General features: G+C 45.3%; 1 protein-coding gene across 1 annotated transcript in view; it reads right to left on the bottom strand.

Annotated features, from left to right (window-relative positions):
- Window positions 1-26041, bottom strand: part of SORL1 (sortilin related receptor 1) — a 158616-nt gene that overhangs the window by 56729 nt on the left and 75846 nt on the right. The window contains exons 13-23 of the mRNA XM_023645011.2: window positions 25301-25479; window positions 23607-23793; window positions 19547-19675; window positions 18954-19039; window positions 14972-15144; window positions 13786-13917; window positions 11396-11487; window positions 9599-9845; window positions 8800-8938; window positions 3323-3496; window positions 1365-1478 (exon numbers count right to left, since the gene is read on the bottom strand). Of these exons, the coding sequence (XP_023500779.1) occupies window positions 1365-1478; window positions 3323-3496; window positions 8800-8938; window positions 9599-9845; window positions 11396-11487; window positions 13786-13917; window positions 14972-15144; window positions 18954-19039; window positions 19547-19675; window positions 23607-23793; window positions 25301-25479 (1652 nt within the window). The remainder of the gene's footprint in view (window positions 1-1364; window positions 1479-3322; window positions 3497-8799; window positions 8939-9598; window positions 9846-11395; window positions 11488-13785; window positions 13918-14971; window positions 15145-18953; window positions 19040-19546; window positions 19676-23606; window positions 23794-25300; window positions 25480-26041) is intronic.

The following is a 26041-nucleotide window of genomic DNA, read 5'->3' as shown; positions in this document are numbered from 1 at the left end:
TCTCTTCTTACAGCACAATATGATAAATGGGCTTCTGGATTTCCAAAGGGGAAATATTTGAAAGAGAAGCCTTCAGACTGGTTTCTGCCCTCCCTGCTCTGGCCTTTCTCCCATCCAATTCATTCTGCCCACAGCTTATCTTTCCAAAGCTAAATCTTATCATGTCATTTCACTGGTTGCCAACTGCTCTTCTGATAACGTTCAAAGGCCCTTGCTGCTCTGGGCCCCACGTACCAGTCCAACCCTCCACTGCCCCACTGCTGCCACTCAAGCTCACAATGCCCACACCTGTTTCCTGACCAGGCAATACTCTCACTTCTGGGCTTTCATACACACTGCTCCCTGGCCTAGAAATTTCCTCCCTCCACCTCTGCTTGGTTCACCTCTACTCACCCTTCAGGGCTCTTCGAAAGCACCCACCCAGGTTTGATCTGGGTACCCTTCCTGTGTGCTTATGGGGCTTCCCCATCACAGCTCTCATTGCTGTAACATAACTGGCTGTTTACTTTTCTGACTCCCCCTTCAGACTCTAAACTCTGTGTCCACCTCGATCACCAAAATGTCCCCAGGCCCAGCACAGAGCCTAGAACAAAGAGTCCTCCATAAATACTTATTGAGTGAATGTATGAACATATTATTGATTGACAGAGGGCAAAGCACCTCCTTAGAAGATGAAGTCAAAGCTATCAAAAATTAAATGAAGAGGAACCGGCCTGGTGGCATAGTGTTTAAGTTCACATGCTCTGCTTCAGCGGCCTTGGGTTCACAGGTTCGGATCCTGAGCACAGACCTGGCACGCATTTACATGCACACATCCCCCACATTCACATGCACACATACCCCACATTCCAAGCCAAACTAGGCATCACCAATCAATTAGAACAATCTCTCTTGAGCCTGGCAGGCAGTGACATCAACTGAGCGGAGTGCCATACAAGGTAAAAGCTGTTTCCCATCTCTGAAAAGGCTAAATATTGAATTTACAAATCAGGGACTGTGACCTGGTCACCTGCCTCAGGTCACCAGCTTTATCACAATGGTAGGGCCACACTTAGAGCCTACATCACCTGACTCCCAAATCGTCTCAGTTTCAGCCCTGTGATGCCTATTTGTGAATTTCTTGTAATGAGTAGTCCCCTAACTTATGTGGGTTTGTTTTTGAGTAATAACATATATCTAATTGGGTATGGAAATGCGTTCTCTCTTTTTTCCAAGCCCCTTCCACTTAAACGGGCATCACCAATCACAAGGGGCCATTGGCCAGCACCTTAGACTGTAGGCCCCGCCCAGGAGGAGCTGATTGGCCTTCTGAGTAACGGTAAATGTTTAACATCCCGAAACCTCGGTCGAGGCGGAGGACTCACGGCAGTTTCTCTCATCGCTCATGTCCCCACAGTCGTTGTCAAAGTCACACCACCAAATGCTGTTGATGCATTTCCCATTGCTGCAGCGATACTGGTTCCGAAGACAGGTGTTCTCTAGCACCAGGGGAGGAAACGACACCAGTGTCACTCTTACTGCTGCACCACAGACCTTCTCTTGCGCGTTTCCATTTCTCTTCCTCAAATAACATGCCTTAGATGGTAAAGGGGAAGAGGACGCCAAGCACACGTGCATGCAAGGGAGGAAGCATCTGACAGAAGGCTCCTTCTTCCCTCTTTTAATTACAACTAAAGGAGAAGAGGTAGGCTAGAGGAGCCTCAGAGGTGGTTACAAAGACGAAAAAGGGGAGTGAGGATGCCAATTGGGTCCAGTGGGTACAGATAACACACATCAACATTAAAACCACTAGCTACACACAGAACTCCTTCATAGACTATGTCTAAACAGCATTCAAACACACATATTCAATCTATCTATAGTTATATATATATAGTATGTATAGTTACACATATTCACATATATTCAATTTTCAACCATGTGGGTTACAAAGATTTTCTTTATATACTCTGAGGGATTTTCTGACCCCATGACTTCTTTAAAACAAGCAGTTATAATTCCTCACACAGAAAAAATGCATTGTTGAGTAAACTGGGTCAAGAACACGTGATGGTTGGCCTCTTGTTTGCATAACCAGAGGCATTCTAACAGGGAATCTAGAAAAGCCTTTCCGCCTTCTCTGGGAATTGCTAACTCTGTTTCTTTCCAAATAGCTTTAAGACGACATCCAGAGCCCGAAAGAGAGACTCCTGTCTCTAAGGAGGGAAGGCTCCTCTTTATCCTGTTTGTATTTCTTAAGGAAGAGAGAACATAAGATAAGGCTCCTCTGTGTGTCTCCCTGCCCTGGACTCAGACGCTGCTGTGAGAAGGGAGGTTATGATTACAAAGCAAAAACAACTTTGCGAATAAGGACAAGCTGGAATTCGGGCCATCAGTCGGGCCTGCCGTGGCAAGGCCCTCTTCCATGGCTTCACCACAGGGACAGAACGGAGAGCCCGTGGACTGCAGAGGTGGTCAGGGTAAAAATTAGACAGGAGGAAAGGATTAAACAGGTTTTCAGGGGAGGAATTTTAGAATCGTGTATTCAGATTCAAAGGAGGAGTGGGACGAGGCTGCTGCCACCACTTGGTCACAGCTTGGAAGTGGAGGCTCAAAGCCCTTTGCAACATCAGTTTGAAAGTTCAGGACATTTCCAGGCTGCCAGGGAGGCAAGAGGGAGGAAAATTCTAGGTGAGACTAGGTGAACCATGAAGTAGTCAAACCAGTCCTTCTGCCAAGACACGGTGGGTCAACTTATAGGAAGCAGGAAAGGCTGGAGAACTGAGACCTGGGGGCCCGATGGGGAGAGGAAGAGGCAGAAGAAAAGAAGGTGGCCTCTGAGGAAAGCCTGTATCATCTGACATTCAACCAAAAAGCATAGCTAGGGGCCGGCCCCATGGCCGAGTGGCTAAGTTCACGTGCTCCGCTTTAGCAGCCCAGGGTTTTGCCGGTTCGAACCCTGGGCACGGACATGGCACTGCTCATCAGGCCACACCGAGGCAGCATCCCATATGCCACAACTCGAAGGACCCACAACTAAAAATACACAACTATGTACCGGGGGGCTTTGGGGAGAAAAAGAAAAAAAATAAAATCTTAAAACAAAACAAAAAAAAGGCACAGCTACTATTTCTAAATAAAGAGCTTAGGCCTGTTCTGGATGAGGACTGAAGCAGCACCAGCATTAGAACCTAACCCAGGCTGTCTGTAAGTATCCAGTGGATTTTATTTTCACCTTGGGTATTTTTGTTAACCCCAAAACATCAGGGAATAGAGAGATTGGGAGAGAGGAGAAGGAAAGAAGGGAAGGGGGACAATGAACAGGAAAGAAAAGGGACATTACCTTCTTTGACACAGGTGTTGTTCCTCAGCTGATAGCCGTGAGGGCACTCACACATCAGGTCTCCGGATGGGAGGACACTGCTGGCCACGCCCTCTGGACACCTGCAGCTCTTACTGTTGTTGGCCTTGGGCAGGCACAGCAGGCTGCACGGCTGGGGCACACAGGCATTGCTTCCTAGAGAGAAGACAGACAGCAGCACCCAGGTTAATAAACAGGAGCTACAGAATGGAGGGCTGAGAGCCAAAGCAACCGCCTCATTTTACAGACACGACAACATGAAGCTCCAAAAGAGAAAGGTGAAGTGGCCAGCACTGGGGCACCTATAGCGCCGACCACCTCTGCTCAGAGCCCTGAGCGAAGGCCTGACCCACATGGGGCCTCGGCAAGATCAGCCTGCCCTGGACCCATACCAGGCATCAGCTGTTCATCCTGGGAATGTGGAATTGAGATACTGAAACACCAATAAGTCATCGGGGAGCTGGAGCTGGAAGAAAAGTCATAGAGTTTGGGTGTCAAAGGTGATGGAGGACAAGCCAGAAGCTGCGCAGAAACAAAGTCAGAGTGTGCACATAAGGTCAGTCTGCAGAGAGTCGGAGCCTGATCAGACTTATGGAGAAAAGAAGGGCACCAGGGACCCAGGGTGGGGGGAGGGGAGCAGACAGACAGACAATGGCTAGAGCCATTCCTAGCTCCAGTCCCCATAATGCTCCCCTGTACTTCCTATCTTTGGGTTCCTCACTATCTCCTTTTATTCTTTCAATAGCGCTTTTTACTTGTGTTAGCTTGAGTGGGTTTCTGTTCCTTATGACCCTAAAGCCCTTAATTAGAACACACACCTGAGTCATGACGGCCCCCACCCCGACCCCGACAAAACTCCGGGCTTCCCCTTCTCAATTCCTTTGCGCCAGAGAACAGCTGCTGAGCTAAAGGACGAACCAGCCACAGGACTCATTCGCCACTGTCTGTCAAGCAATAAATCCACATAAGGACTAGTTAATGTTGATCTCTCCCACTATTTCCAATCTTTTCTCTGGCTCAGCTCTCCAAAGAGAGTGCCAGATAGAGTCTATACAACCCTTCACTGCCTCTTGAGAGAGAACCTTTGTGGATGAACAATGATGGAAAAGGTGTTTTCCTATCCCCTACAACTTTCCAGGAAGGAAGGGAGAGGATACAAAAACCATTTTGTAACAACTGAAAACATGATACAACTATTGAGCAACATAAAAGCCACACAAGTTCTGAAAGGTATGTTTTTCCTTTTGCCTATGACTATTGATCATGAAAATAGGGAGAAACAAATGCTGTGATAAAACTCAACTGGTGATGATCCTTCAGTTGTGCCACCTCACGGACAGAATCACATCCAAGGAATCCATTTCCACCCCGCCAAGATTCGAGCTATGACTATCCTGGCCTGCAGCTGGAAAACGGGGTTCATTAATGACAACCAGTATTGACATGGATGATGATTCATGCAGTAGCTTCAGATGTGCTGGCCCTTCATTAGTGTTTAATTGGCATTACCCATATAAAATAAAATTCACAACGATACGGCAACAGTGTTGTTTTGATGCTAAGGACCAAGGAGTACAAGATGTTATCAAATAGACAAAATACACACACCCACAGAGGGAAATCCATATGATGAAACACTCAAAAGTTTCCAAAAATAATTCGATCAACTCTAAAGATTGAAATTATCATAGTAGAATAACTAGCCGACTAGAACAGAAATGCCAAAAATCAGTTCAGCCTGATCTATTCCGTGGGCAGACACTGTTCCTTTATCTCAAATACACACATGCCAGCAGCTACGGGAGGAAATGCAGACTGCCACTAATGAAAAACAACTCCAAAAGGATCTGGAATACGTTCTGTATACTTAAAGGACAACATATCATTCAACGTTCCAAGAAATTAAACAATAGAATATTTGAAAAATACTTAATTACAGGATGATATTTTCACTGGGGCTGTATCTGTAAAATAACGTGACTAACATTTTCACATGCAGAGCAAATGTTCCTACCCAAACAAACAAGAGCCAGAAGTATAGAACCCAAAATGGGATGCAGAGTTTCAGGAGGCTGGTCTAGCCAGAGATGGTTGAAACTGCAGTCTGAGAGGCAGGATCCAGGGGCAAAGGCCAAATCAAGCCAGCCAAGTCACTGACCCCAAGAGCTAGGCAAAGCAGGAGTGTGCTGAATGGTACAGAGCCACAGAACAGAAAATGGGTCACCACGTCAGAGAGAACCTGGGAGGGCATGGAGGGAGAATTCAGCAGAGTTCCTCCAGAACATAGCCACACACCCGTCATGCAGGATGCCCCGGTTTCGTGTGGGTAAGGTGGGCATTATGAAGAGCATCATCCCAACGTGAAGACTGGACAAATGACAGCCATCATCTCTAATGATATCCCCATAGAAGACCAAACACTTAGTCCCAAGATGTCTTCACTGGGCATATTCAGAACATTTTCAGATTTCCGCTTTGGGCATATTCAGAACATTTTCAGATTTCCTCTTTGGAAAACTCCTCCAAACCAGTTTATGAACAAAAAAGGCTCTTCTTATCTTGCTTAATTATCTATACACTTGGCAACTATCAAAATCAAACTATCTCATTATAGATATGTAAAAGCATGTGCTTACTGCAGGCTCTGAAGGAGAATTACAAGAGCTGTAAAATATTTTAACCCATTGCAGCATCAACTGAATACATCAATAACCTTGCAAAGTAAGGCATTTGAAGAAAAAACACTCTTTATGAGGAATTAATTCTAGTAATACTACTCAAAAATCAGCCAGGTATGAAGACAAGAATTGCATCTATTTATAACCAAATATCCCAAATTGACAGATGTTCCAAGTGAACAAAATTTTTATCATAAACAAGAATCAATCAAAATCTAGTACTTCTAAATCACTGTCATATACCAGGCGCTGCTATTCCAACAACAGATGATAGAGGGAGCAGAGCCTGATGGCTTTACTGAAGTCAAGCTCTGAAGTCAACCAGGCCATGGTTCAAATTCTTACAACTTACGAAATGTGTGATGTAGAAATTACTGAACCTAATTTTTATGTTCTCATCTATCAGATAGGAACATTCTTAGTACACATTTCGGGCAGATTAACTGAGGTTACATAAACCCATAAAACACATTAGTGTGGTGCTTATGACAAAGCAATTCCTTAAATGGCACAAAGGGTTGCCAAGAGGCATCATGAATTTGCAATCTTCTCGCAGTGTCCAAACAAGCAGGCAGGTTAGAGCAAACAAGTTCGAGGCCAAGAGGCACCCAATGCATACAAGGAGTGCTTGCAACTAAATGCCATTGCAAAAGCTTCGATGTAACACAATCAGAGATTACAAACTTGATTCTCTGGCCCTGGGTCTACATGCAGGTTGTCTCCCAGAAGTAGGAGATAGGCTGTGATTTCCCCTGCATGCATAAAAGAGTCACCTTCATTTAAATTAGCCAGAGTAACTCCCCAGGTCATGGCTATGACTGCAGGTCAGCTGGGATGAAGTGACCTGCCAAGACTGGGGAGTGGGGAGCCCAGGGACCACCAGCTCATCTGGACATTGTGTTTCACAAGCTGCTGTGTACTCAGCAAACAAATGCGTACAAGCACTTGTCAAAAGAAAGACCTGCTCTTCTGGACTGGGTAGTAACTTAGAGAAACGCTGACAATTCACACAGCTTGCTAGTAAGGTCGATCAGTAGGGGTGGGTGTCCTCCACCAAAGGCTCTGAGATTTCAGCCACTGGAGCTGGGAAACACGATTCCTTTATCTCTCCCTATTTTAAAACAGGCACATCCTCTAAGAAAGAATGTGACTTCTCCATTTAGTGGCAGAACTGGAACAAAAAAACTTTGGGAAAGCTAATTCATATCTGAGGTTTTATTCCCTAATTTATAAAACATGGATGATAATACCAGCCCTCCCCACCTCACAGGTCAGTTGTGAAGACAACAATAACTCAGACTTACATTTCTAGGATACTTTATAGTTTTCTCATGCTATCTTCATTGGCCCCGAAAGGAAAACAGTGACATTGTCAACCAAAAAAGCAAATTCACCAGTTATTTTACCCTCAAAACGAGTTTATTGGGGAATAGCCAAAAGAATGGCAATTTGGGATCTGCATGCTACAGCAAACCACAGACAAACCCCGAGAAACAAAGGAAGGGGATTGCTTCCACAGAGGAAAAGAAGGAGTTGAGTCAGGCTGCTTAGAAGGAAAGTCCATTGGAGGGAGAGTTGAGGGTGGTGGCAACTTCTCATCGGCCGAGTGTGGTGGCTTCTCATTGGTTGAACTGTTGCAGGCAGGGAGGAAAATGTTCCTTCCTCCTGATCAGCACCCTCCTGGTGGAGATGCAAGCATACCTCTCCTCCTGTGTGGAGTAATTGACGATGTAGGATAGGGTGTGAGAGCTCCCCATACAGGCCTTCCCGACTTTGATTTGGTTGAGTTTCCTTTATTATAAGCATATTATTTCCCTTTGTCAATTTTCTCTTAGCACAGGGCCAGCCAAAACCCACAAAGCTATGTCAACATTCCAGTTCAAAACAGGAAACCCAGCAGTTTGTCAATAAAGGAGAGTCAGCCGACCAGGATGCTATTTAATCCTGCTGAGATAAAGAGGGTGCTTCTTAAAGGGACTATTCTTCTTGGGAGTACCCTGATCTCTCTCCTCTCAAATCAATAGGATGTTTGGGAGATAGACAAGAGAAAGGGCAGTCAAGTAAGAAAGAAGGCTTTCTACTGAATAGTCTCCCTCCAGGACCAGCAGGTTCAAAGCCTTACCCAACAACCTTAAAGCCAGCTACACTCACCGGCAACTCTTCCCTTCCCTTTTCATCCCTTCCACTTTCAACAAATATGAATTGAGCACACACTAAGACATGGGCACTCATAAAATTGTTGAGCAAAAAAAGACCCAATCTCCTTCTTCCTGGGGTTTAGAGCTCCATGGTGGGGACAAATTAGGTAAGTGCTCACACAACGACACCTAGCATTACAAGGGAGATAGGTGCTCAGTGAGCAATAGGTCGTCTGGGCAAACAGAGAACAAGATGGGACCCCTGTCAGGAAGCAGCAACTGGCTGTGCACCCAGCACAGCGTCACTCCCTGTAAGGGTGCCAGTGGGGATTAAGCATATGCTGAGCCTCTCCAGCTGCAAGAAAACCACACCACCAATCAGTAAGGGGCCAAAGGCAGGAGGAGGGTGTAATTACCCACCAAGCACCAACACTCCAGCAGGCAAAAACATGCCATCTTCCAGCTGTTTGTGTATCATTAGAAAAGAAATTAAGATGTCATTAGGAAGAAATTAAATAATGCGCATGTTGTCGTGACAACAAAGATGCAGGCTGCCAGATCCTGCTCTGAGCAGAGATTGCCCACACCCAACCCCTTTCTAGAGATCAACTTGATAGAGATTAAGGAGGAGACGCTGCCTTACCAGTTGTCTTCCCCTTGTAGAAAATCTTCATGTCCATCAGCCCTGTGAGCTGGCTTGCAAGAATCGCCATCTGGGACCCGCTATATTTGGAGGCTCGGAATATGCTGAGTTGTGACCAGTCATCCCAGTAGATTTCATTCTGAAAAGAAAGCCCTTGCTCTTTAGTCCAGCTCTATAGTCCCTTATTGCGGGCCCTCAGTAAGAACAGGAGCTCTGCCATGCAGAGGACACCTAACATTCATTGGCTGAATGATTGGCCTGATCAAGGCTCCACTTAAATGTAAGAGTCAGGGATTTTATCCAAACCTCACCAAATATCCACACAGAAGGAACTGCCCAAGTGTATCTATCCAATAAGCATTCAAGTTTGACCAGAAGCCCAACCCCTCAGTTCATAATCTGCTTCCCAACGTTGGGAAGAACCATTTTGTTCTCTCAAGTCAAAGCAGAAGTGACAGGCAGCAGAGGTGGTGCAGAGCTCAGCTAAGCCATCAGGAAGAAAGTGAGCAAACCTCACAAGAGACAAAGACCGGAGCCAAAATGAGGCTACCAAACACCGAAGGGCAAACCGGGAATTTTCATGTGAAGTAATCTCAACCTTTAACCCTCTGAAATGTGAACAGTGAGCACCCTGGACCCGTGGCACCTCTATCTGGCATCCCTTCATAGGCGCTGAAGTAAACTGTCTCAAATTCAGAAATGAGCTGATTTCCCAGAAGTGAGACAAGCATCTCTCACCTAGATGGGTTTTTACTCTGGGTAAAAACCCAGAGTTTTACCCAGAGTCAGCAGGCCCCACCTTAAAGACAGCAATGGCGTAGGGGTGTGGGAGGTTATCCAGGATGATCGAGCGCTGCTGGCCACTGAAAGTGATCCGCTCAATGCAGTCCAGATAGGCATCTGTCCAGTAGATCCACTGGTCATCCACAGCAATGCCGTTGGGCCACTTCACATCCTCTGACACAAGACGATGGACAGCGGAACCATCCATATTGCTCCGATAAATACCAGGCTTCAGGTCTCCCCAGTCAGTCCAGAACATCAGTCTGGTTAAAACCAGGAAAGAGCACACTCACATCAGAACTAGAGAAACGGGAGCTCAAATACTACTCCAAAGAGGTTAAGCAGCTCCTCAAGAACAAGTCGGCCGATTATTTCAGCATTATTATTATAATCTGTAATTATAATACTTAAAACCCCTCAATTCCTTGACCCAGAAATTCCTTTACTGGAATCCATCTATGGATATAACCAAGTCATGCAAAGATAACGCACAAAGATGTTCATCACACCACTGTTCATACTAGCAAAAATATATACATATATATACAGGTGTCGCTTGATATCCAGGAAAGATTGGTTCCAAGAACCCCTGAGGACACCATACTAAAATGAATACAGGCAGCTCTCTGTATCCACAGACACAAAGCCCGTGGAGAGAGAGCGCTGACAGAATATATATTTAGGTGTATATAACACGTATACTCCTCAAAATACACTGTGGTATATAAAAAAGAATATCAAGAAGCCTAAAAATCTACATGCGCTCACGTGAAACTATCTTTAAACCATATTAAATGCTTTTAAAACATGCAGAACAGGGGCCAGCCCAGTGGTGGAGTGATCAAGTTCGCACACTCCACTTTGGCAGCCCAGGGTTCGTGGGTTCAGACCCCAGGCACAGACCTACACACCGCTCCTCAAGCCATGCTGTAGCGGCATCTCACATACAAAATGGGGGAAGACTGGCACAGATGTTAGCTAAGGGCAATCTTCCTCACCAAAAAAACTCATGCAGAACACTATATATCCCATGATTCTATCTGATACATGCATGCGTGTGTGTGTCTGCGTATTTTACAGATACATGTTTGTAGATGGGTAAAAAAAACTCTGATACACAGGAAACTATTAACCATGATTACTGCTAGGAAATGTGAGAGTAAAGGGTTAAGAGAGAAAGAGAAAGGAGGACACAAATATTTTTCATTTCATAAATTTCCAATCCCTTTTAACATTTTTAATCAATTATATACATTACTTTCAGAATTTTCTTTTGAAAAGTGGATGTAATTCTCAATCATAAATGCTATAAGAGAAGAAAGGGTAGAAAGGCTATTCCAGAACTTCCCTTTTAGTTACGCTTCCTTAAGTTAATAAATTAATAAAAAGCACCTTTGCATTTCCCCAATGCACACAAATTGCTAGTAAGAAAACCAACATGAGGTGGGGGCAGGGAAAAGATGGGATGGATTAAATGTTTGTACTGAGCATGAAACCCAAGATAAAGAATGCTTACAACATCCAACCAGTCCTGACTATGCCTATGGAGAGACTTCTAATATTACCTTTTATTAGAGAAACCCCACAGATGTGAGACATCTGGATGCCTAAGGTGATTCCGATGCTTACAAATGAAAAGGGAATGGAGTCACCTGACCAAGATGACTAAGCTCTGGTTTCAAGACTTGCAGTTAAGAGATTATTCCAACCACCATCATCAGAAACAAGTCTTTGTCCAGCAGTTTGCATTCCCATCAGAATCTGTCTGTTGCAGCATCTGACACATGCTGAATTCCTTTGGGGCCACACTTACCCTTTTTGGGACATGAGGACCAGAGCCCTGGGCCGATCGAGCACAGAGGAATTGACGATGGTAAGTCGGAAGTCGCCATCTGGATTAGCTACCTGACAAAAAAGGGCGGGGAGGGGGCAAGGGTCGGGTGGGGGAGAGACAAGATGGATCTGAGCTCCTTAAAAGGCCCTCATTGCAAAGTCTCCTACTCAGCTCCTGCCTACAGACACGCCCCTCTGCAGCCAGCTGATTTCCCTACAGACCATTCGGGGAAACCTGCCCTGATTTCCCCTCCTCTGGTTCATGTGACAATTCTCACAGTCTGACAGAGAAGCCAGCACCACCTGTGCCCCCACTTCCAGGGGCATGACGATCTGCACAAAGTAAGACCTCGATATGGTTCACTAATTTAACCTGCCTATGTTGCTCCAGCCTCCAAAGCCACCCATGGCTCTGCATTGTCCACAAAAGAAATTCTTAACATCACAGCCTTGCAATAAGAGTCTCCACGGGGGCCAGCCGGGTGGCACAGCAGTTAAGTTCACACCTTCCGCTTCGGTGGCCCAGGGTTCGCTGGTTCGGATCCCAGGTGTGGACATAGCACCACTTGGCAAACCATGCTGTGGTAGGTGTCCCACATATAAAGTAGAGGAAGATGGGCACAGATGTTAGCTCAGGGCCAGTCTTCCTCAGCAAAAAGAGGAAGATTGGCAGATGTTAGCTCAGAGGTAATCTTCCTCAAAAAAAAAAAAAGTCTCCACAGACTCTTAATTCTCTCTCCTCCACTTCAGCTCCTACAACTTCAGCCAGGCTGGTCTTCTCATGGCTATCCTCCAGGCCTGACATCCTCACTCCTGTCTGCTCTTAGCCAGATGCCCTCCCAGGCCTGCCCTCTGCTCTCTAATCACATCATATCCTTCCTTCAAAACTCACCTCCAGGCCCACCTCCTTTGCTAACTCTTCTGACCCACCTTGATCAATGAGCATCTGTAGTTCTCATCACTGACTCATCTTACACCATTTTGCACAAACAGCATTTGAGTTGTCCACTGTGAGAGCGTGGACACTTAGGTTTTTGCCTGTATCCTTCTAGCACCTAGCAAAGTGCTGAGCACATACAACTAAAGAAAGGAGAGAAAGAGCATAACAAGATCATTGACACATGGACAGTGTGTGCCAAGCACTGTGCATGTGTTCATTCACTTCTCTCAGCCACCTTGTGAGCTGAACACTCTAATTATCCTCTTCCCAGTCAGGGCTCAGCTCAGATGCCACATCCTCAAGAAGCCTTCTCTGCCCGCCTTTTCTAATGCTGTCCCACGTCCCAAATCACACGATTACACCGCCTGCTTGATGTTCCTTGCAGCACTTACACCAACAGAACTGATCAGCTTATTTCTTCGTTACTGTGCTTCCTCCGCTAAAACTTAATCTCTGTTAGAAGGGGAACTTGTGTGTCTTGCCAACTGCTGGATCATCACAACCTAAAACCACACCTGGCATCTATCATGTGCTCAAAAAGCACTTGTCAAATGACTGAGTGGGTAAATGAATCTTCATCTTACAGATGAAGAAATGGAAGCTCAGAGGATAAGAAACTTGCCCGAGTCCCTTAGCTAGCGGAATAGAGACTGAACCCAGGGCTGTCTCTCACGTTTCTGCCTTCTGTCTTGCCAATCTCTCGGCAATCTATGCCTCCCTGCTTCCACTGTGCTGTCCACATGACCCGCCTGCCATACCTCCACAGAAAGTCAGTATAAAGAGGTACTGAGACAGCTCCCCAGCGCCTCAGCAGGCACTGCAAGTTAAGCGTGCCTATGAGACAATGATTTTGGCGGTTTAGAGGCCATTTCTTACCCTCCTGTGGCCTTGGGTAGCTAAGTTGCAGTTAGGTGAGTGGTAATAATAAGATTACCCACCTCAAAGGGTTGTTGTGAGAAGTGAATCGAATAATTCCTGCCAGCTGGTTCCAACAGGGCTTGGCACATGGTGAGTGCTTAATGATTAACGATAATGATTGATCAAGTACTGCCGTTATTGCTCTGAGTACTATAACACCAGAGTACTGATTTTATAGCATTAGAACAATGCTATGGTATCATTATCATCATTATTGTTACTACTCTATGTTTCTGCTAGCCAAAATATAAACTTTCAGCGATCTTAATGAAATCTGTTTGATAGATTCAGGCGTCCTGTTCTCATGTGGGACCTTCAAGGCTGTGAGCAAGAATTCAAGACTATCCCTCTTTTCTTCCTCCTCCAGAGGCTCTGCTGGTCCATTCTCTGGAATTCACAGAGAATTGCCAGAGTAATTTAACACGCTGGCTCCTACCTCTGTGTCAAATCCGGCTCAAAGCTCAGGTGCTCCCCCTCCTCGCTCAGTTAAGGACGACATGGTATACACATACCTCAATCTTTTTAAAGCCAGCATCCACCCAGTAGAGTAACTGGCTGAGAGGGTCAAAAGCCAAGGCTTCTACTGTCTCCAGGCCGGAATTGATGATCACCTCTTGCCCTGTGCTCCCATTCAAACAGAGGCGCTGAGGAGAGAAAAAGAGGAAGAAATGCTATGAAATGCTCAAATGACCTCCTTCAAATCAGTCCCAAGGATGGTCCCCCTTTACCCAACCGGCCTCACCAGCAAGGGATGAGATGCTCTGTATTAGTAAACTTTCCAGATGAATGAAGCCAGTTTTTAACAAAAGCATTTCTAAATTGTACTATGGTTCCCTGTTTTAAGCACAGTAACTAAACAGAACTTAACCACTTATACGACTCTGCATTATCATTACGAACACTGGTCAGTGAACTGGGCCGGATGACAATAACGAAGCCGGAGATGACCAAGACGTGTGAGTCTGTTTGCTTTTAAAGTAAAAGGAACCAGACTGCAGTTATTTTTAAGTTCTCACGTCCGCTTTTCAGTCTTCCTCCTTGGGAGGCTCTGAGCCATCAGGTGCTACTGCTGGGACAGCTCCACTCAGCAGTTCATGCCTGCCCCCATCCCCACCCTCCCTCAAACACCCAGGCACTGTAAAACCTCTGCTGAGTTGGAAGTACAGATAGAACCTGTTGAAACTGCTTTCGTAAAAGGATTAACTAGGCAACGAATAAAAATCAAATAGATCTCCTTCAAAATGCTTGGGGTGGAGCGTACGGTTGTCTATCTGGCCTGTGTGGGGATCTTTATAGCTTATTTCCTGGTTCTTGACTGTGTTCAGAAGAGCTGAAGTGGATAATTTATATCGTGGCCTGGGAAGAAGGATGCTAAAGAGGCAGCTGGAACAATAGAGTGACTAACAATCCTATACTCCTAGTCCTATCCTAGCAGGAAAAGTGAGACCTCACTTACAAGCAAGAGCACATATTTGGGGCTCCCTTTGACCTTCCCACAAGGACAGAGGCAGGTAGGGAAAGAAAACGCTAAAACGGAAAACTGAAAAGTTTCATCAGCAGGCCCTGAGGTGAGTTATGACTTAAAAACCTCTAACACCCATTTCCTTAGGCCATCAGGCCATAAGCTCCTGAAAGAAGCTTACCAGGCTCGGGTGGTCACAAGGCACAGCCCCACGACCAGACCAAGGGTTGACGCACCTGGATGATGTCCAAGGCCAGGTCAGACCAGTACAAGCAGTTGCGCTCATAGTCAAAGTCCAGGGCCACCGCCGCCCGCAACCCCGTGAGAGGCAACTGCTCGGTGGCTCCTGAGGCCAGGTCATAGCGGTAGATGGACTTCCGCAGGGCGTACAGCATGAATTCGTTCTCCTCTGCACAGAAACACAAAACAACAGGGAGGGCAGACCTGGGGGACGCTGAAGATCTAGTATGTCTGACCTATTTTTTCTCACATAAACCTCAGAGCCATTGGCATGGATCAAGCAGAAGAACAAAAGAATCCAGACTTAGAAGGTGTGTAATGGAAGCACATTTCTGCCTCAGGCACGTTAACCCTGTGAAACTTAGTTTCTTTGCCTGCAAAGTGTCTTACTTGTTAGATTTTTTTTTTTAACCTAGAACCGCCAGTAGGCATGCTCCAACGTCCACACTTCTGAGCTCAGGCTAAGTCTTCAATCACACTTGACAAAATAATTGCATGTGCTCCCTCATCGTAAGTCTGAATCACACAGCACCAAAATCTGGTTGACCTGAGACCACTAGTCACTGAAGACTTGTAGATAAGTTTTCTAATCTATTGGCTTACCCATTCAATATTTTTCACAATGACAGATGGCAATTATATCACTCTATTGTATTTTCAAAACAATAATACTACATTTGTTCTAGACTACTTACAAAATGTTTTACAACATAATCATCACAAAGATTCTATTTCTAAGTAACAAATACACCATGTACATGCCATGTACCAGGCATTGTTTAATCCGCCTAACAACTGTACAATGGAAGATCTATTATTAACTCAATTTTACAAAGGAGAAAACTGAGAGCAGAGAACTTCAGTAACTCACTCAAGGTTACACAACCAGTAAGTGGCAGAACCAAGACTTGAACTCAGGCAGTTCAGATCCACAGTCTATGTTTTAACGCTACACAAGGCTCTTACAATGTAGCTACTAATGCTGCCACTTTTTAAGATATAGAAATAAAGGCCCCGAGTGCTTACGAGACAGTGTCAGCCAACTAGCAGTGAAAGAGCTAGTGCTCTCTCTCTCTTCCACTTAGGGAATGGCCTGGAAACATCCAGATTCTTCTAAGGGAACAGAGATGACCAATATACCTGCTTCCATGTCTAAAGCGTCCATTTTGATAACATGTTGCCTATGGGACCAAGAAGCAAATCTGAAGCCCTTTGCTGCACGCCTGCATAAGTTACTGTTGTTTTTTCTCTCTCATTCTATTCATTCAATGAGTTAACATATACTAGCCACCTGCTTTAAAAAGGCTTCAATATAGATAATGCATCAAAAGCATAAATTTACCTATAATTTATAATAAAGGTTCTTCTTTTCCTTTGGTTTCACTTCACTTCAAAAGTATCTAAGCTGCCACATGATAACTAATCTTTCCTTTCGGTTTTCAAGAAAACCTTCCCACTACAATTCCCAGGGAAGGGGACAGTCAAGATGAAACCTGCCGAGTTTGATGTAAATAACATCGAAATCAAGAACTCCCGTTGAAGCTGTCACATGCTCATGGAGAATACAACATACTTACAGGAGTGAGCATTTCACCCCACATCTCTCTCTAACATCTATAAACCTCATTCCCGTAGCTTTGGTTTTTTCTTCTAACCAACTAATGTCTTTACAGCAGAGCCTGAGTCCAGAAACACTTGCCTTAGGATCAGGCATAGGGGAAGATGCAGCATTTCTTTGTGCAATACCTAACTTAGAAGAACAGAATTCTTGGCCAAGCCCAGCCATACATGAGCACAGCCGAGAAATCTGCTATTTCAGCAATCATAAAGGAAGAAAAATTACTTCATTTTTTTTTACTGTTTTTTTAGATTTTTTTGTTTAATTTTTTTTCCCTTTTTCTCCCCAAAGCCCCCCAGTACATAATTGTACATTCTTAGTTGTGAGTCCTTCCACTTGTGGCATGTGGGACGCCACTTCAGCGTGGCCCGATGAGCAGTGCCATGTCTGCACCCAGGATTCGAACCTACGAAACACCGGGCCGCCAGCAGCAGAACGCGCCAACTTAACCACTTGGCCACGGGGCCAGGCCCAAAATTACTTCATTTTTAAAAATCCTTCCAGATGCCCAGATTACCTCATCTTTGCAAAGATGTCATGGTTCCCATCAGTCCTCTGAAACCATCTTTGTTTCCCTTCTTGGTCCATCCGTGCCTTCTGTGCCATGCCTTTTTTTTTTTTTTAAACATTTAGGAGGGGGCCTACACTGCAAATGAGATTTTTCCACTTCTTTCCTCTTCTACTTTCTCCTATCAGAAGAGAAAAGAGCTTTCCTACCAGTTTAGACGGCTTTAAACAAACTGTTTTGTCCCTTGCTGAATTATCTTCGGAAATATTTATTACAAAAGTATGTACTCCAGCCCCTTAAGAGCAATCACTCAAACCCCGCTCACTCGAGCCCTCATCAATAACAGCTCTTATGAGGGGAATATATGAATATTATCCGCTCATTTGTGGGAATCTGCTGAAGCTGGGTTCTTTTTAAGTCTCCACAGTGAGGTATGTTAATTACTCTGGTAATGATGGAAGATTAAATTAAGGGACTAATGAGCTTAGCATGAAAAACACCAGGACAAGCTGGCAAGCTGCGAGTGAACGAGAGGGCCGCCCTGCCCTGCGCGCAGAAGACAACGCGAGTGATTCTCCTGATTCATTTGGCGCTGATGGTGGTTCCATTAGACACCACCACCGCTGATGGAAGTCAGCTCCAATCATCCACCTCCAGCAAGAGGTATGCAGGAGCAGGGGCTCAGAGGGAATAAGAAAAATCTACATGAATGAGAACCAGAACCTCAGTGAAGAAAGAAAAGATGCTAAGAGATTAACTATTTGTTAAGTGATCATAATTTCATGTCTATATTACAAATACCTCGACATGTGCCATCACTGCTTAATCAACTTAAAACATGTTCTGGAACACACTAGACCTTTATAGCATGTGCACCCATGCCAAAGAAGTTTTTCTTAATTAGCACGCATAATGCTAATCTAAAATAATGAGACCGGGGCCTGCCCAGTGGTGCAGCAGTTAAATTCGCACATTCCGCTTTGGCGGCCCAGGGTTCACCACTTCAGATCCCAGATCCTGGGTGTGGACATGGCACCGCTTGGGAAGCCATGCTGTGGGAGGCGTCCCACACATAAAGTAGAGAAAGATGGGCACGAATGTTAGCTCAGGGCCAGTCTTCCTCAGCAGAAAGAGAAGGATTGGCAGCAGATGTTAGCTCAGGGCTGATCTTCTTCTTCAAAAAAAATTTAAAATAATGAGAATGACACTTATTTGCCACTTGGGTGATGTCCACGTAACAGCATCAGGCTTTGAGTCTGAATTATGGCTTTGTCGCTTACCAGACGTGTGACCTTAAATAAGGTGTTTAACCCTCTCCTCTAAACATGCTTCATCATATTAAAAAAAGACAATGGAGCTGATAATAATATCTGCTTCACTGAGTAGGGATAAGGGTTAAATTGACAACACATGGAAAAGTTCATTACAATGTGTAAAATTCCATTAAAATATTAGTTATAATTATTATTATAAAAATTAAGGTAAACCACTTAGCTACTTCCAAAAAGCCATAAGTCTCTTTTACTCCAACTATGACAAACAGATCAAGGAACACACAAAGACCTACAGGTGCCCCTAAGCCCCCGGGCCTAGAATACAACAGACGCCGAATAAACATTTTTCAATGAACAAACGGATTTCCCTCAAAAAATAACTGTTATTCCTATGAAGGCATAGGCTATAAATAAATTTAGTTTGGATACCAAGCTTATGGGAAAATGGGAGCTCTGTGATGCTTGTAATTTACATTTTCTTTCTCCACTAAGTTAGAAGAGCCACAAGACTGGGCCTGAGATCACGGTAACGCCTCAATGACGTCTCGAGAAGTCAAAGGGAAGAAACCACCTCTTACCTGCCAAGGGACATGGGACCAGTTCTCCTTCCAGTCGCGCTTCAACATCTCCTCCACTACAAGTGTCCCCAGAAATCTTCCGATAGCTGTCAGCCCCCACCCCAAGAAGAAGAGGTCAAAAACATCAAAGGATGGTCATGAAGGCTTCATAATGAGGAACATACTTCCTATCCACGGACAATAGAGTTCATCTATTCATTCTCTATAGAACAAGAGGGAGGATGTTTAGCCATTCGGAATCGGCTCTGCCTGCAGTTAGATTAGGCAGCCCAGACCATTTGGAGTGCTGTCCTGGGCAAGAGTTTTACATATATCTCTTCGACAAACGCCCCTGAAGATGTGTCCTTGCTGAAGTTCGTGACTTAAGATACAACTAGAGTTGCAGAAAAGCTTACAAATTTACATTTTTTTGTCTCAGAGACGGTAGAAGACTTTGTGACCATCATAATTTTAAATCTTACCCAAACTACTTGAAACCTGCTAACTAGGACTAGCATTTAGAGAAGAAAAGGAACCCACGTAGTCCTCTATGCTCCCTCACACCAAGTGCAGGCCCCAGGTGTCCCCGACACGGCAATCTTCGCGAGGCCTACCCTCTTGTTCTCCTGTAAGTAGAACCCTCAGGACAGGGCACAGGCGGGGAGTATGCCCTCCCAGGAAACTCAGGATCTGGAACACAAACCTCCAATAACAAATCTTCACTCATCTTGAAGCCAAAGTCACTGCAAAGACAAACGGGTTTTGTTAAGGCCACTGGTTTACACAGCTCAGGCACTTCAGTACCAACCCCTGTGAATGCCACCATACTGCCTACCACCCGGATTATGAGTTACTCAACACGTCCCTTTAAAGGAGCTCACTTTTTCACACTAATACATTTCCAAAAGAAACTTTATATCAGAACCGTAATTGGAAAACCACCATCATATGGTATAAATAGACAAAAGTGATACAAATCATTATGTCAAAAACAAAATAATAGTAAATGTTTTAGCTGGATCCAGTTCCCTACCCAAAGACTCTGGGCCTGCCCTCTCCTTGTTAAAAGGGATGAGCAAATGTTAAAGAATTACTAACACCCAGTGAGACCTTTCTCCTTGACATGATTGGAAGGATTAAAAGTGAAATTAAAAGAATAATCTTTTTTTTTTAACTAAGGATTCAATGTTATTGAAGATTGTGTCCACATACGACCTGCAATCACCTTGAGTGCCTCATGCTGCACTTCAGGACACAGTGCTTTGGGGACAAGACCTTCTGCAATTTGGGGACCACATCTCTGCCAAACCGCCCAGCTCAAGGGGCAGAGCCCTGGAATAGGAAGCAGGCGTCCTAGGTCGTGTCTTGCCCCTGCCCTTCACTGAGTGACTTCTCTAGGTTGCACTTAACAACTCTAAGATGAGGCAGCTGCACAATGTACTTCCCAAAGCCCGGCCCAAACCATCAACTCATAATTCAAAGGGATCTTCCATTCTTGATGTGCTCTGCCCAAAGGGCTTCACTGACTCTATTCAGTTCAACAAATATTTATCAAACACCTTCTATGTGGAAAGTATTAACAGGTACAGGGCAGAGTGGTTTGTGCGTCTATTATGTCATAATCCACGTTGAGCAGTATGTAGAGAATTGTTCAGAAGGGAGAGTTTTATTACTGTATCAAACAGGTCTCACTCATTAAATCAGGTAACTTTTACTGAATGGCTGCTCAAATATTTTTTGGGACGAGGTGGAACATGGGCTAATTACTTATTTGCTTCCAATGGCAAAGGCCCCTTCTTAGGCACGTTTCTTCAAACTGAAGGTCATGACCTACTGGGCCATGAAAGCACGTTGGAGGGTCAAGACCAGCTTCCTCCCCTCCCGGAAAGAACAGGAGATTGCAAAGTTCATCACCCTTACAAGTAAATGTTATCTCATACAACATTTGTTTTAATGATATCTGTGTATGTGTCTACCTAAACAAACATGAGTAGGTACAGGATCGCCCTATCAAATGCATTGCATACTAGGGGTTTCAGTAAGGAGTGTGAAAAGCACACTTACGGGTAATGTGGGGAAATATAAAAGTGTAAAAGAAACTACGCTGAAATCAGGGAACTTTTGGGCCAATAGCTGGGCTTCTCAGTGAGGTCCGAAAGGACGTTAAGAAGCAGCCTGACCTTCAAATGCAGTCGTCACTCAGGAGCTGAACTAAACGACAGAAACTATAAGCTCTCTCGTTCTCATTTCCTCTCCTGTTGCCCATCTTCAGACCATTTCCCTTCCCACTGCCACCGTCTAAGGCCACCACACATCTCCAAGAGCCAGACAGCCAGGCTGGCTCCTTTCTGGTAGCTACGCAAACAGGAACAACAGTAGGAGGGCCTGAAATCAATACACCCTTTACCATTTTGATGGGTCCTCACCCCCATGATCTCCTGTGGCCTCAAGTCGAACTCCATGAGGGGCAAGCAGTGGTCTTCCTGCTCTATAATAAAGACTCAGCCCCACAGCGGGTTTCCATGAGTCAGCTGGGGTGAGACCAGTGGGAGCTGGTCCAGGTTACCAGGATGGTGTGTTCCTGGTTTTTGTTTGTTATTGTTGTTGGGAGGGGCAGATTTTAGAGAAAAAGCCTAATAGTGGTCATCAAGAAAAAAAAAATCAGGGGCTGGCCTGGTGGCGCAGCAGTTAAGTTTGCACATTCCACTTTGGCAGCCTAGGGTTCACCAGTTCAGATCCCGGGTGCGGACACAGCACCGCTTGGCAAGCCATGCTGTGGCAGGCATCCCACATACAAAGTAGAGGAAGATGGGCACGGATGTTAGCTCAGGGCCAATTTTCCTCAGTAAAAAAGAGGAGCATTGGTGGCAGATGTTAGCTCAGGGCTAATCTTCCTCCAAAAAAGAAAAGAAAAAAATCAAAGATTTGTTGGATTTTCTTACGTATTTTTGATTCATTTTATTTTGAAATACTTAATGGCGATAAATAAGGGAAGAGAGAGGGAAGAGAGAAAAGAGAGATCTTTTCTGGGATTAGGGCCTCTACAGTTAGGGAAACTACCTCGGGCCAGCACAAGCTCTCAGATTAGAATTACAAATTTGGCGTGTCTAAAGGAGAGCAGAAGGCAGCAAAGGGGCGTTGAACCGACATCACTGGGCACATCAGACAGCTCTATGGTTTTGCTGTGGAAGCATCTTTGCCATTATCTTAGGACCACACAGCTTTCAAAGAGAATGTATATCTTGTGCCGTCTAAAGCCCTGCTGCTGGGGGGCGGGCTTACAGATAAGGGCCCAGAATCCTCCGAGCCTGGCAGAACCACAGATGCCCAGAACTAGAGTCAGAACTTGACTTTAGCAAGACCCCAGGTGATTCACCCGCAAAGTCAAGTTTCAGAAGCACTGGTCCAGGACAGGAATTGGCCAAATCTGGTTGGCTGTTTTTGTAAATAAAGGTTTATGGGATCACGGCCATGCACGCTCCTCTGTGGCTGCTTTGACGCTACCACAGGCAAAGCTGAGTAGCTGCAAGAGAGAGCGCATGGCCTGTAGAGCCTCAGACGATCCTGCAGGGCCCTGTTCCAACCTCTGGATGGGAACACATCAGAGCGTTCTGGCTTTAGTCAAGGTAAGTGCGGCTTTCCAAAGCAAACTTTAGTTTCTTTGTGCCTCAGCAACTACTGAAAAATGAGGTATGCACTTATGTTCAATACCCTGCTCTACTGCTAGCCCTGCCTGACCTGGAATGACATCACACTAGAGTATAGACTCGAGGGACTGCTGACGTGCTCTATGGCCAGAATCATCTTCGTAAAGCTAAGCTCTGCTCTGATCATCGACTCCCCTCAAAAGCCTTCAAAGACACCCTCATGCCCCTATTGTATTTTCTTTTTAGCCTCATCTCCACACTGATCCCACTTCATACAGACAACAAGGCCCCCAAACTAAGACACCAACTACACTCCCTGCCTCCATAGCGTCACACGGCTGCTGTGTCTTCTTAGAAAGCTCCTGTCCACAAATCCAGATTCCTCCTCAAGGCCCCTCTCAAACAGTGCTTCCTCCAGAAACCTCCTGACTCCCCACGAGCACATCACAGTCTCCTCCTTCCTGTCAAGAAGCACAGTATGAGCACCGTTCCTCCTCCAAGGTACCTGCAGCTTTCCACCTCCTGTTACAATTATTTGTGTGCATGTCGTTTCTTCTACCCTTAGCATCCTCCGTGGTGCCTTTAGCTATTTTGCTCAAGGACTAATGAATATATAAATATATATACTAACATCCCCTCATTTCGGATAAAGAAATAGATTCCTTCGAGAACAGGGCTCCTAAGATAAAGGAGTTACCTGCAATGGAAGCTTCAGTATGTTCTTGTTTGGGGTAGCTCTCACAGAAATAAATCCCAGAGCGATCTATTCCTGAATAAAATTACTGCAGCGTCCCTGGGTTGTAACAATTCCACCGCACTACACAGCCGCAAGAATGAAATGGAATAACCTATGCAAAAAGTACTGAGCACAGTTCCTGGCACATAAAAGATGCTTAATAAGGATTTGTTTCCTGTGATTCCCTTCCTCTCCTCAGGGGAAAGGGCCATGGCCTCGTCTGTCTCCCACACCGCTGAGTGAATAAAACACAACTCAATCCCCAGACATTGATGGAGTTGGTCGACCAACCATTCATAGTCCTCTCGGGTGCAGGAGCAGTTGGACACGACCACTGGCCTGTCAAAGTCTTCTCCATTAAAGCACGTCGCGTGGGGTGTCCTCCGTTTGAAAACAGTCTTGTGTCCAAGCAAACACTCGTTGCCCCGCTCATCAGACGGTGACCACAGCTTGTAGTCATTCTCTGTGCAAGGAACCCCTGAGGAAAAGGAAATGCAGCAGGAAGCATTAGAGGCAGGCGCACATGGCATTCCCTGTCCTACCATCCCTCAGCCCAGTCGCCCACTTCCTGCCCAGCAGGCACACAGGCCTCTGGAGCTGTCCCCAGCCTCTATCAGCTTGCTCTGAGGCCAGGCGGCACCCAAAGAAATGAAAGTGGTACCTCCTGAAACACAGGCATCCATCTGAGAAAGCCAGGAAGAAGCGAGCCACCTCTGGCACTATCCAAACTTCTGAACTATTTTAGCAGATTCTGCAGCTCCCTTTAGAAACAGGTACTCAGAGGTGTTTATCTCCCAGGGAATCAGGGAAAGGTTGAGTCCTCGATACATGGCATCATTCAGGATTACTATTCCCTGCCTGTTCCCTGGGGTAATACAGGCGCATCCAGTAGGATGGCTCAAGAGCAACAGAGAATTCACTGTCACTGCCTGGAAGGTACAGGATCTTCAGGGAAGGAGGCTGAGAAATGTAAGACACCCTGGAGGATCACTCCATATCTACCCACATTCACTTAAAATTTAAGTAGGGTGGTTTCTACAGGAATTCCAAAGTATACCTCTGTCTATATATTGGGACTTTACATAGTTTTTATATATGTATCTTCAGTCAGGTTAAATGCTGCCTGAAACTGATGAACTGTCAATTCAATGCCATTCAGATCAGCAAGCATTTATTAAACCCTTACTGACTGTAAGGCTACCAGGCTGTCCAGTGGGCGGAGAGTAAATATGCACAGGACAGGTTCTTGATTCTCAGGACCTCATAACTCAGTTAATGGGAGATGATACAAACAGAGCGACAGATGCAAATTTTTAACTCAAGGCCTGCTGAGTCCGCCTATGCTCTGGACACAGAGAAGAGGGGAGAGGGCTTCTGGTTGGGATATAAGCAGCCAAGTGCTTTAGATCCCGAAACGCGAAAAGGATTTCAATTGGTGGAAACTGAATGGGTGGCACAGGGGGCATTCCAGGACGCTGGAATAATAAAGTCAGCCAAGGCAGAGGAGGAGGACAGGGCAGGGTCACATGGAGGGCAGGGAAGGAAGGACAGCTGAGGAGTTTCACTTCTCCCTCCTTATTTACACATCCCGTACCTAGGCTAGCGGATCATGATGAGATCCTAGACAGCTCTGGGAGGACCCTGCATCATTTGGCACACTGCCTTTCACGTAGTAGTTACTCGCTAAATTGGTCAAGCTGGAACTGCTGATCTGGAAGAACGTTTTTCATTCATTGATATGTTCAACATACGTAAACCTAAACCTACTATGTGCCAGTGACTGTGCAGGCAATGAAGATACAAAAAAATAACACATGGTCTTAGCAATAACTGCCTGAGTATTTGCCTCTATATTTTTCACTCACTCACTGTATACATGCTCATCTCCTACAATGGATCACCAAGTCTTCTGAGTACAGAGTATATAAGCTGATGCTTTGATCAATAAATATTTCCATGAAAGGGCCAAGGAGGCAGCAGCTTACCTAAGGCATCTGTGGCGTTGACCTGGAGGATCAGCCAGCTGTGGACATTCTCCTTGTTGGAGCCAAAGATGGTGAAGACAGTACTCTTCTCGCCAGGTTCTGTGAGGAGCCCATACACGAACACAGGCTTCTCGGAGAAGATGAATGTTTTCCAGGTCTCCCCTTCATTGGTACTATATCTGCCCAAAAGTAAGCAAGAGAAGCCTACATTTAAAGAGTCTAGGGCAAGGACGTGGTTTCCAGATAACATTCACCAGTAATGGGAATCTGGGCTCCCTGGAGAAATGGCTGATCCTGGACTAAAGCAGGGAAAGTTTAAGGCTGTGCCAGAAAGTAAGGAAGTGCTCAGAGACTAATGCAGTCAACACAAAAGGACGCAGGAGCCAGCCTGATGAGGCTCCAACTGACCAATTTGGGAAAATTTGAACATAAAAAAGAAAAGAGACGGTAACAGATTATAAACGACGAAAATAGGGCAGGGGTCTCTAAATGATACTAAAGGGGAAAGAGAAGGGGAGGAGGGAAATGTTTTTCTCATATTACAATGCTACCTAATAAATGGTGACAACAACGACAGAATGAGATAAATGGCCATTCTGTAACCCCCACTGTAATAACCGACAAGATCATCAGACAAGATCATCACGGGATGCTAAAACCACTGGGTGAAAGAATGAAGGGGACCAGGATGTTCACATGGTCTAAAGAAATCAACCCACAGATGAAAGGGAAACGTAATTT

This window comes from Equus caballus, chromosome 7 (genome assembly GCF_041296265.1).
Source record: "Equus caballus isolate H_3958 breed thoroughbred chromosome 7, TB-T2T, whole genome shotgun sequence".
In the NCBI taxonomy this organism is placed as follows: Eukaryota; Metazoa; Chordata; class Mammalia; order Perissodactyla; family Equidae; genus Equus; species Equus caballus.
This window is presented reverse-complemented; position numbering and strand designations above follow the sequence as displayed.